Raw genomic sequence first — 12,734 nt, forward strand, 5'->3', positions numbered from 1 at the left:
TTAACTAGTAGAGCTAAGAATTTTTTTCAAAGTACAAAATCACAATTTAGGGATAGACCATTGAATTTGGGAGGGTTCACGAAAAGGGGGGCAAACAATTTTGAAGAGGAAAAGTTGCACAGAAGCCATGCCGTTGGAAAATATTCATATACGCATAGAAACTGAAAATAATGTTTATAATTTTTTTGGGGGGGGGGGTGCCAACATACGCTACTGCGACGGAGGGACTGTTCCAAGACTCCTACATCAACTTGAAGTTTTATGATTTCCACATCTTGAGTGACTTTTTGAGACGGCAACTCTTTGGGCAAGGACTGGTACCAAACCTAAGGCAAGGACCAATGGATCTTGAGAGGGTAGAATGCCCAAAAAACTTTTTGTCATGTTCCAAATTTAAGTTTCTTTTTCTAATTTTATACGTATTTTTCCTAAATTTACACCCCTTTTATAATATTGGAATATCCGCCCAGTTCTGCTGGCTTTATCTGCAGTTGACAGTCATTTTTGTTCAAATCATGACAGCAATTTATTTGCAGTTGACCGTCTGCAGATAACCCCCCCCCCCCACCACCACCACTTTTTATCACTCTCGAAAGACCTATTGGTTTATTACTAAAGAATACCACATTCGCTGATGAAAGTTAGTAAAATTGTTGTGCATAATTTCTTACCATGTTGAGAATACGTGAAGAACGTTTGCAGATTTCAACCTCACCTTTTTTCACACAACATGGAAACGACCTGTCCAAATATGAATTTTTATGTGTTCATGATTGATATCTATTAAATGCACAGGACATTATATAATATTTTTGAAGATTGCAATCCGTACACATCGAAAGTGAAAGACTTAAAATCTTTTACTCGTATTTTGGATCTTCTTAAGTCACTTTAATCTGTTTTCCGAGTTCTCAATAATTAACTAGTGAGATTTAAGGTCTCCCATAGCAACGAATCTATCAGCAAATACATTTCAAAACAGTTGAAAAGTATAACTTCTGAAAAAATGATACAAAATGCAAAAAATGGCATCTTTGTCCCTTTGAAGCAACTTAATAATTTATATGCACCAAAATTTCAAATATCGCAAAATGTTGGGTAATTCATTTCGCTAGTTCCAAACTTTGTAAGGTGACCCCTGATTTGTATTGTTGATTTGGTCAGCAAATGGTTGAAAGTTTCATTCAGGAAAGTTTGAGCAAAAGGTTATTCAGTCTTTCACTTTTGAGGTACATACTACCTTAATCTGGCTCACCTTATCCTTCTTAGTACTCTGGTCTACCTGGAAAGAAAACAGTTGCTAAATTCTGCTCGTCTACATAAAGGTCAAACTGACCCTCCTGCAACACCAAACACACACAATTTTCACAACTTTTGTTAAAGACAAGACAAGTACAGCAGCAATGAAGGCGACATACAAGGAATCAATTTGAAGTTTGCTATTTATTACCACAAATTACAGGGACAGCAGCTGTAACTTTTAATGGTTTTTGCAGTTTCTGTGAAGAACAATTTCCTATATTTTACTCCCCAAAGCATGTTGAGGTACACAGTATTCAGCTTGTAAACTCAGCCTGTACATGTGTAAACTGCATTGTTATTGTTGACAAGTGAATTATGGTCCAGACTAGAATTCAAATGTAAATAACAATAGTTCATTTTTCATGCACACTCTGTATTGACAAGCACTTTACATGCACAGATAAATTAGTGAAAAAATAATCATCAAAATTTACAGCTTCTGTCCTTTTCAATAACAGAGGACATTTGAAACACATAATCAGTGTTCCCTACTGAAGTTTTGCCATGATACATGTAACACATACGGTAGGTAAACAGCACACATAATCCTGAGTAATAACTACAATTTTCCTTATTACCATGAAGTCTATAAGTTGTACGTTTTTGTTTTTTTTCTCTTCTCAAATAACAAAGTATTAAATATTTGAATCAGAGTAATTCCATCACTTTCTTGAAGAGGTTTCCCTGGGAACCACTATGGTTTGGCCCAAATTCATTGTTTGTGTGTGCGAGTGTGGACTTTTGTACTAGGAAACGGGTGGTCATAATTCACTTTCGGAATTACTGAGTGTAAAGTTTCACCATCATATTGTTTGAAAATGTCGTTCATGTTGAATGATCCCACTCAAGCCATCTAATCAGTTTGGAGAGATATTATAAGGACTTACCGTCCTTCAAATGATATCACAGTTCTATCGTGAATATGTCAAATAACATTTGTCCAAAATATTTGACACCTTTTTGAAATTATGAAACAAGAATGAAGAAAATTGTCTTTTTCTTAATTAACAATTTATTGATTATAGATGCATACAACTCACCTTCAAAGTTTCTGAACATGATCTCATCAATAAATAGGCACAAAATAAAATTTATCAAAATTTCTGTGTGCAGACTATAATAACTTGTCTCAATATTTAAGGCAGTATGCGCCTCAAAACTGAAAGACTTAAAGTTCTTACTCAAAACTTTCCTTAGGGAAACTTTAAACCAATCTCTTTTGAAATACAAAAAAACATGGGTAACCATGACATTTGGTACCAGAGAAACACATTACCTCAATTGTATCGATATTTGAAATTCAATATGGCCGCCATCCCTGTGTCAACTCTATGGGGTAAAAATTTTGATTTTCACAAAAATAAGATGGTGAAAATTTTATTTACTCTAAGAGCTTTTAAATGAGCCCCAACAAGTGGTAGATCAGAAATGTATAAAGAAAATTTTAGAGTCGGAACATATATCTTGGCACATTGTACCTTAACGATAATACTATCTACTATGGTCAATGCTCTCCTGTAACAGTGATTACAAGTAGGCCTCTTCCGATATATTTTCCAGCATTTTTATTACACCTGTATGGTACAATTTATTTTTCTACTTGAAAGATTATGACAAAAATTCCATTGTTTGACTCTTTAAACATAGCCAACAAAAGTGGTGTTGTCCAATACAATTCACAATCCATAAATTCTGTAAGCTGCTGCTGAGTGCGCCCTCACAGGTAGGCTGATGTACCGCTGACTCTGTTTTCGTTTTTACTGATACAAGAAATTGTGCATACCGGTATTACTTGCACTGATACAGGGACAGGCAAAGAAATGATCAGAAATGCCCAATGAAATGATAAGAAGACAGGACTAGGAGTTTATAGTCCATTGGTATCAACACATGCTTTGATGGGTATATTAGAATGTACTTTTTTAACAGCTGTTGAAAGATCAAAATCTTGGCTGGCATACTTGTGTACCTAATTTTTGGGTGCTGTTCAATAGTTTAAGGGCCAGTAGCTATAGCCTTGAGTTGTTATGTAGGTCATTTCCCCCACACTCATCATGACCTGAGTTCAATTAGTCTAGAACATTCCCAAGGTCACTGCCCTTGATGACCTCACAACCTTGAATTCAATTAGTCATGTTTGGAATGTTCTGGAAAGTTGATTAGTTGTGTAAGGAGATAATTTTAGAACAGTAATTAGCATGTCAATAAAAGTTCTAGATTGTTCTTACATGCCTTTATAAAAGGGACGTGCACAGCTTCCAGTCAGACTTTTGGGATCGTGTCTCTTGTGTGTTACTAAACTCCAGCAGTAGTCATTCTCAAGACTTTTCAAGACCTTCACTGTCAACGCTGGATTTATACTGTGGTCTTTGTGCAGCTTCAAGCCTGCAAGCCAAAGGACTGTTCATTCATCCGACTGACTGTTACAACTCTGAGACTGGAGCTTTGCCGTCCCAGCTGAGATAAGTAGTCTGTACACTTTTAAAGCTTGTACTCTGTCCCTAACTTAGCAATTAGTTTTGTTTTCGTAATAAATTTTGTTTAAACGGAAACTGCTGAGTTCACCCTTTTGTTCGTTTTCTCTGCACGTAACAAATTGGGGGCTTGTCCGGATACGAATATTTTGAGCCGTTTGACAACATTTTGACAGCCTTTTCAAAACTACTGTATACTGTGAACTCAGCGAAATTTAATCATGGCGGAATTTAAACCAGACGAATTTATGGATGACCTTGATCAGGACACATTTAATTCCCTCAGAAAAGACAACCTCATAACACTGGCCAATTTCCTTAAAGTAGAAGTCAAAAGATCTATGCGCAAGAGGGAAATACAGTACCGTATTGCCAAACATCTAGTTGATTTAGGCCAATTTGAGGAATCCACCCTGAAAGATTATGAGCCCGAGTCTACCTCTGAACTCAGAAAATTAGAATTAGAAATGCAGACAAATTTGGAGATCAAGAAACTAGAATTACAAATGAGAGAGAAAGAATTACAAATGGAAAAAGAGAGACAGGCAGATTTGGAGCTTAAGAAATTGGAATTAGAAAAGGAAAAATTACAAATGGAAGAAAGGGAAAGGCAGGAAAAATTACAAATGGAAGAAAGACAGAGAGAGAAAGAATTGCGATTAGAAGAACAGCGATTACAGGTAGAAATAAAACGTTTAGAGCTTGGACAGTCAGGAAAATTCTTCCCTTCAGACAAGTTTGACATCACTAAGCATTTCAGGTTAGTTCCCCCTTTCCAAGAAAAGGATGTTGATAAATATTTCCTTCATTTTGAGAAAATTGCTCAGAGTCTGAATTGGCCTAAGGAGTCCTGGTCTATGCTTTTGCAGAGTGCTTTGGTGGGTAAAGCCAGAGAAATTTACATTCAGTTGTCAGTAGAGCAGGCTTCAAATTATGATTCTGTGAAGGAATTAATTCTCAAGGGCTATGAGTTGGTGCCTGAAGCTTACCGTCAGAAATTTAGGGATTGTGAGAAGGTGAAAGATCAAACTTATGTTGAATTTGCTCGAACAAAAGAACAACTGTTTGATCGTTGGTGTTCTTCGGAAAAGGTCAGTCAGAATTATGACAAATTACGACAACTTGTTTTGATTGAGGAATTTAAAAGGTGCATCCGGAGTGACATCAAGACGTTTATCAATGAACAAAAGGCAGATACATTAGAGTTGCTGCACGTTTGGCCGATGATTATTCATTGACCCACAAATCTTCATTTCTCAGCAAACCATCCCAGTCCTTTTCCTACAGAAACAATGCAGGTAAATTTAACTCCTCCTTTTCGTCCAAGAATTTTTCAAAGGACAGTAGAAAATCAAATGACAACAGTTCACAGAGTTCAAGTAACACTCCCACATCATCAGATCCCAAGTCTCAATCTCCTTCTGACAAACAGTTCGGTACACTTTCTTGTAATTATTGTAAGAAAGACGGCCATTTAATGTCAGAGTGTTTCAAGTTGAAAAGAAACGTGAAGGTCAAAGTGGTCAAAGTGGATCTAAGCCCACCGGCTTTATTTTCTCATCAACTCAATTAGAGTCTAATAATGTGTGCAACACATTTTCTGAGGTTAAACCCCTCTTATCCCCAATTAATGAGGTCAAGGTCAATTCTTCTCAAGATAGCATTATGGGTATTTTCGAACCATTTATTCATGATGGTTTTATATCACTTTCTAGTGATTTCTCTTCCGCTACCCTGTCAAAATTTTAAGAGATACCGGGGCTTCCCAGTCTCTTTTGTTGGCAGATACCCTGCCGTTTTCTGAAAAGTCATTTTCAGGTTCTAAAGTTCTTATTAAGGGGGTAGATTGCAATGACTTTATTCCTGTTCCTCTCCATATGTCTATTTGTCTTCGGACTTTGTTTCTGGACCTGTGACTTTAGGTATTAGGCCTTTTTTGCCTTTTGAAGGGATTCACCTTCTTCTTGGAAACGACCTTGCTGGGGACAAGGTCATTACTAATCCACTTGTGACTGTTAATCCTAGTTTAGATCAAAATCCAGAGCCAATAGAGGAAGACATTCCCGGCCTTTTCCCATCATGTGCCATTACTCGAGCCATGTCAAAGAAAACTTCTGAGAATCAAAATACTCTCAAAAATAATGTCACAGATGTTGACTTAAATGACACCTTTCTCAGTCAGGTGTTTGACACGGAGCATTCCGTTATCCCTCGTGGATTTGAAACTTCCAGTAAAACTTCTGCTGACCAAAGTAAGACATATTCTAGATCAAATCTCATTGCAGAACAACACAAAGACCTAGATATTTTGTGTTTGTTTGACAGGGTAGATGATGAAGGTAAAACTTCAGATAGCTCTGTTTCCTATTATACAAAATCTGGTATTCTCATGCGTAAATGGAGACCTCCAGATGTTTTGGTTGATGACGATTGGGCTATAAAACATCAAATTGTGGTTCCAAAGCCCTATCGTGCTGAAATATTGCGCCTGGCCCACGAAACGCCCTGGGCTGGTCATTTGGGAGTAAGAAAACTTATCACAAATTCTCAGTCACTTTTATTGGCCTAATCTCAGGCAGGATGTAGCACATTTCTGTAAAACTTGTCACACATGTCAAATGGTAGGAAAGCCAAATCAGACCATTCCAAAGGCCCCTTTACAGCCAATTCCTGCATTTCAAGAACCATTTAGTAGGATACTAATAGACTGTGTTGGGCCCTACCAAAAACAAGATCAGGAAATGAGTACATGTTGACAATTATGTGTACATCAACTCGGTTCCCAGAAGCCATACCACTGAGAAACATAAAGACAAAGACTATAGTGAGAGCTTTAGTCAAATTTTTCACTTTATTTGGCCTCCCTAAATGTGTCCAGTCCGATCAAGGCTCCAACTTTATGTCTGGTATTTTTCAACAAGTAATGGATCAGCTAGGCATTAAACAGTATAGGTCATCCGCCTATCATCCAGAAAGTCAGGGTGCTCTTGAGCGATTTCATCAAACTTTGAAAAACATGATTAGGACCTACTGTTTTGACACAGAGAAGCAGTGGGATGAAGGAATTCATTTTCTGCTCTTTGCTGTTAGAGAGTCAATTCAGGAGTCTCTTGGTTTTAGCCCATTTGAGCTTGTATTTGGACATACAGTCCGTGGCCCACTTAAGCTCGTTAAAGAGAAATTCCTATCAGACGATGATGATTGTCTGAATATTTTGCAATATGTGTCAGATTTTCGTACAAAACTCTCTAAAGCATGTGAATTAGCCAGAGAAAATCTTGAGTCATCTCAGCAGTCAATGAAAACCAAATACGATAAAAACACCTCAAAACGGAAGTTTGAACCAGGTCAAAAAGTTCTTGTTCTTCTTCCGGTTCCTGGCAAACCACTCCATGCTCGTTACTTTGGGCCATATCTAATTGATAAGAAATTAAGCGATTTAAATTACATCATAATAACACCTGACAGGCGAAAACAAAAACAGTTATGCCACATAAATATGCTTAAGCCATATTTGGATAGGAATAATCCTACTGTAAAACAACCTGTCAGTGCAGTCAGTTCAAACCATTATGAAGATAGTGATACTGAAACTGACTTGAGTGAAAATACTCTAAACTCAAAGCTGGGCTCGGTCAAGCTTCAGAACTCAGAAATCCTGGAGAAGCTGGAGTCTACAAAGTTGGCACACCTCCAGCCAGAACAACAACAACAGGTGAAAGAACTGCTCCACGAATATAAACACCTATTTCAAGATGTTCCAACAAGGACAAACGTCATCTATCACGACGTTGATGTTGGGGACAGTAAGCCTGTAAAACAACATCCATACAGACTAAATCCAACAAAAGCGAAATATCTCCAGGAAGAAGTCAAATACCTGCTGGACAATGACTTTATTGAACCCAGTAAAAGTAACTGGAGTTCGCCGTGCATACTTGTTCCCAAATCAGACCACAGTTATCGTATGTGCACGGACTTTAGGAAGGTCAACACTTTAACAAAGACAGACACTTTCCCAATCCCGAGGATTGATGACTGCATCGACCGAGTGGGAAAAGCCAAGTATGTGACAAAATTTGACCTACTGAAGGGATTTTGGCAAGTCCCTCTGACGGATCGTGCTCGTGAAATATCCGCCTTTGTTACACCAGACGGATTGTTCCAGTACAAGGTGATGCCATTCGGAATGAAGAACTCTCCGGCAACGTTCCAACGGATGATCAACGACGTCATATCCGGGCTAGACGGGTGTGCAGCCTACGTTGACGACGTCGTCCTGTATAGTGACACCTGGGAGGAACACATCAAGCTCATGCGGAAGTTCTTTGAGAGACTGAGCAAAGCAATGTTGACTGTCAACCTTGCCAAATCTGAGTTTGTTGGGCAAGGGTAACTTACCTCGGACATACTGTAGGACAGGGTGAGGTAAAACCTGTTGATGCCAAAATCAGTGCCATTTCAAGTTTTCCCATACCAAACTGCAAACGACAACTGATGCGCTTTCTCGGTATGGCTGGTTACTACAGAAAATTCTGTCCAAATTTCTCCACAATTACTGAGCCTTTGACTAACTTACTTAAAAAGAAAGTAAAGTTTGTTTGGTCAGAGCAATGCCAACAGGCATTTGATACATTTAAAGCCATACTGCAAAGTGCTCCAGTGTTGTCTGCACCAGATTTCACTTTGCCATTCAAATTAGCTGTGGATGCTAGTGATACGGCTGCTGGTGCTGTTTTATTGCAAGAGGATAGTCATGGGGTAGATCATCCTGTTTGCTATTTTTCACGCAAATTAACAAATCCCAGAGAAACTACTCTACAATTGAAAAAGAGTGTTTATCTTTGATATTAGCTTTACAGCATTTTGAAGTTTATGTTACTTCTTCAAATCAGCCAATAGTGGTTTATATTGATCACAACCCTCTTGTTTTTCTGCAGAAATTTAAAGGCAAAAATCAGAGATTGCTAAGATGGAGTTTAATGTTACAGGAGTTTAATCTTGACATTAGACATATCAAAGGCAGAGACAATTTAATTGCAGACTGTCTCTCTCGTATTTAGAAATTATTGTTGTTCACTTTCAAGAAATTTTATTGTTGTTCACTTTCAAGAAATTTTACTTTAGAGTAAAACAAAATTTGAGTACTTAAATCCTTTTCAAGATTACATTTGTAAAAGAAAGATTTTTCTTTGAAAAATTTTCTTTTTTTGAAGAGGGGGTGTGTTATGTAGGTCATTTCCCCCACACTCATCATGACCTGAGTTCAATTAGTCTAGAACATTCCCAAGGTCACTGCCCTTGATGACCTCACAACCTTGAATTCAATTAGTCATGTTTGGAATGTTCTGGAAAGTTGATTAGTTGTGTAAGGGAGATAATTTTTAGAACAGTAATTAGCATGTCAATAAAAGTTCTAGATTGTTCTTACATGCCTTTATAAAAGGGACGTGCACAGCTTCCAGTCAGACTTTTGGGATCGTGTCTCTTGTGTGTTACTAAACTCCAGCAGTAGTCATTCTCAAGACTTTTCAAGACCTTCACTGTCAACGCTGGATTTATACTGTGGTCTTTGTGCAGCTTCAAGCCTGCAAGCCAAAGGACTGTTCATTCATCCGACTGACTGTTACAACTCTGAGACTGGAGCTTTGCCGTCCCAGCTGAGATAAGTAGTCTGTACACTTTTAAAGCTTGTACTCTGTCCCTAACTTAGCAATTAGTTTTGTTTTCGTAATAAATTTTGTTTAAACGGAAACTGCTGAGTTCACCCTTTTGTTCGTTTTCTCTGCACGTAACACTTGAGTTTTAATTACAAGTTCTTCTTTTACTCCCTAAAGCATGTTGAAACAGTAACTATTTAGCTTGCCAACATAGGATTTGTATGTGTAAAACACAGTCATTTCACTCAATAACAATGCAGTCTACACATATACAAGTACGGGCTGAGTTGACAAGCTGAATTTGGTGTATATCAAAATATTTTACGGAGGAGAACAAGAAACTGTAATTGACATTATAAAATGGTGAAAATATCATCAAAAGTGACAGCTACAAGCCCCGTCTTTGTATCTTGATTCTTGTCTGTACCCTTTGCTAGGCATTGCAAAACCCTATTGCTAGTGTGTACCCTGCACTGGGTGTTGTGAAACCCTATTCTAGTGTGTACCCTGCACTGGGTGTTGTGAAACCCTATTCTAGTGTGTACCCTGCACTGGGTGTTGTGAAACCCTATTGCTAGTGTGTACCCTGCACTGGGTGTTGTGAAACCCTATTCTAGTGTGTACCCTGCACTGGGTGTTGTGAAACCCTATTCTAGTGTGTACCCTGCACTGGGTGTTGTGAAACCCTATTCTAGTGTGTACCCTGCACTGGGTGTTGTGAAACCCTATTCTAGTGTGTACCCTGCACTGGGTGTTGTGAAACCCTATTCTAGTGTGTACCCTGCACTGGGTGTTGTAAAACCCTATTGTGTAGCCTATAACCTTTGACTGATGTTGAAGAATGGTTCTTCATCGGAATAACAAGGGCACATTGTGTTCTACAGACTCAGTACACCCAAAAGATCACGTGACGGCGGTACAAACAAACCTTTGTGTAAGCGCGTATGCGAATATAAGTCTTTGTATGCGCGTTTTGCACACGTTGGTTTGCCTGTACCGTGATCCATTTGAATTCCTGGTTTAACCTATTCCAGTCCAAGCATGTACGTTATGTTGATGGGTCTTCAAATTTCCTTTCTGAGAAAACCGCTTTCCACACACTGGACACTGGTGGCGCTTTTCTCCGGTGTGCGTGAACCTATGTCTGGAGAGACTGTCTCTCCTGGAGAAGGCCATGCCACAGAGCTTGCAATGGAAATCCTTCTGATATTTGTCCTTCGGTTTTGTTCGATTCACCCTCAGTTGATTGAGCTGATGCGTCACCTGTCTGTGCTGTATACTTTTCTTTCCGGGCCCCACCGACTGCTGCAATCTTCCTTTGCCCGTGTGTTCTTGCAGGTGTTTGAGAAAGTTTTCCTGCCCGACGACAGTCCCATCACAAATGTCACAGACAAATATTGTGTCTTTTTCACTGTCACAATTTGCTCTCGGTGGCTCATGACGTAATTTTGCTGTAGGGAGGTCAAATGTGGAACTGCTGCTCTCAGGAAAGGCCTGATTACTCCACAACGGAGAAGTCCCAAGATCTTGCTGGTGGGGCAAATAAGAACTGCCTGTTTTGTTTGGTATTTGGCTTAATATCTGTACTCCACAAGGTGAAGAAAAGCCGGGGTCATTTTCTCCCTTGCAGTTTGCTGTTTCCCGGATGACTTCACCTGACACTGACCAGAAGGAGTGGATTTTAGGACCTGTTGACATCTGGCCAAGATTTCCATCACTATTGTTGGCACGTGTACCGTGAGAAACCGGACCATTGTTTAGTAGCGTGTCTGTCGGTGTGGTTGAGTTTTGGGTCACTTGTGGGATATTGTTTTCCCCATGTCTTTCTCTTGGAGTCACACTGTCACCAAAATCTGTCAGTCCTGGGTTTTGAAAATCTTGGAAAAGCAGTTCGTTTCAGATATTCCCATTGAATTTTCAGCGTGAGGTATGGTATGACAGTGTTCAGCAAATATAGCGCCCCCTTGAGGTGTCATGGTACCATTCTTATGCATACTCCGTGAAGGAAATTGTCCTTCAGGTAGGTCCTTGCAGTTTTTGGAACTGTCTGTGTTCAAAGACTTTTCAATGTCATGTCCAGAACTTGTATACTCGTTCTCTGTTGTCCTGGTGCCTGCTGTCGTCATGGCGCCCTCTTGTGTCGTTTTCATGTTGCCCAGTGTTGACACAGCACCCTCTTGTGTCATTTTCCTGTTGTCTGCTGTTGTCACAGTGCCCTCTGGTGTTTGATATGTACTGGGCTTGCCAACTTCACCTTGAGTTTCAGCTTCAGTATCAACTCTTGTGTGACCTTCACCTTCTCTCCCTTTCTGAGAAAGAGAGGACTTCTCACCACCTACTCCTGTGTTTATTGGTTTCACGCAACTTTTCTCACTCCCGTAGCTTACACTTACATCCATCTGGAGAGCTCCACTTTCACACAGGAAGTTGAGAATTGCAACTTTCTCTGGAAAAGAAAGGCAAGAACAACGAACAGGTCATATTAGTCTTAACCACTGTCTTTGGAATTGTCCTTTCATTGCTGATGTGATTTGATTTTCAAGATTTGAGAGAAAATTCAGGTTTCTCAACCTTGTTAACATGATGCTTGAAATACTTTTCCCTATCAAATTAACCTGGTCACCCCCGATTCCCTAAAAACATGTCCACATTTGCCACTAATAACAATGGATTAGGGCCAAACCATTGTGGTCAAAGGGTTGAAGGGACAAAAGCTCAGATGACAATTCAGTTGTCATCAGTGGACATATTGGTATAGACGCCGTTAAAAAATTTGGCCCCAGCTAATTCACCACAATTTTAAGAGTACCGATAGAACAAGACATGATATTTCACAAGCAGAACAACAATAAAAAAATGCAAAAAGTTACAAGCTATGTCTTTGCAAAATATGGTCATCATCATTTGACCATGAAATACAGGTCAAAATATGTGGATTTACACAATTTTATTTATTGTGATAAAAAAAAAATTTGAAGTTTCCTTGAGTAAAGTTCAAGCAAAATAACTGGCATAGGCCAACAGTTCTAGTTTTTGATGATTTTCTCTCACAGTTTTTGTCTTGCATGTCAACTCTAGACTTTTGCAATTAATGGTGTGGTACATCAGTGTTTATTTGTGAACAGCGCCCTCAGTGGCATTTACCTTTGCTTGTCAGTTTATCATTTCTCAGTCGGTGGAATAACTCCATGGTTACTTTCACAAAGCAGTCGCCAAGACGATGGACTTGATTTGCCTTGCGCACTTCCTCCCATAACTGAGAACATTCTGCAGAAATAAAAAAATATCTGTGAATTTT

General features: G+C 39.0%; 2 protein-coding genes across 2 annotated transcripts in view; both read right to left on the reverse strand.

The window, feature by feature from the left end:
* Positions 1 to 11,134, reverse strand: part of LOC139125086 (uncharacterized) — a 45,137-nt gene extending 34,003 nt beyond the window's left edge. Inside the window, exons 1-2 of the mRNA XM_070691195.1 lie at positions 10,538 to 11,134; positions 210 to 326 (exon numbers count right to left, since the gene is read on the reverse strand). Coding sequence (XP_070547296.1) covers positions 210 to 326; positions 10,538 to 11,134 — 714 coding nt within the window. The remainder of the gene's footprint in view (positions 1 to 209; positions 327 to 10,537) is intronic.
* The window catches only part of LOC139124510 (uncharacterized), a 34,939-nt gene continuing 29,929 nt past the window's right edge, over positions 7,725 to 12,734 (reverse strand). Inside the window, exons 2-3 of the mRNA XM_070690652.1 lie at positions 12,581 to 12,703; positions 7,725 to 11,882 (exon numbers count right to left, since the gene is read on the reverse strand). Of these exons, the coding sequence (XP_070546753.1) occupies positions 11,293 to 11,882; positions 12,581 to 12,703 (713 nt within the window). The 3' untranslated portion in view covers positions 7,725 to 11,292. The remainder of the gene's footprint in view (positions 11,883 to 12,580; positions 12,704 to 12,734) is intronic.

The sequence above is a fragment of the Ptychodera flava genome, assembly GCF_041260155.1.
Source record: "Ptychodera flava strain L36383 chromosome 23 unlocalized genomic scaffold, AS_Pfla_20210202 Scaffold_24__1_contigs__length_23054250_pilon, whole genome shotgun sequence".
NCBI lineage: Eukaryota > Metazoa > Hemichordata > Enteropneusta > Ptychoderidae > Ptychodera > Ptychodera flava.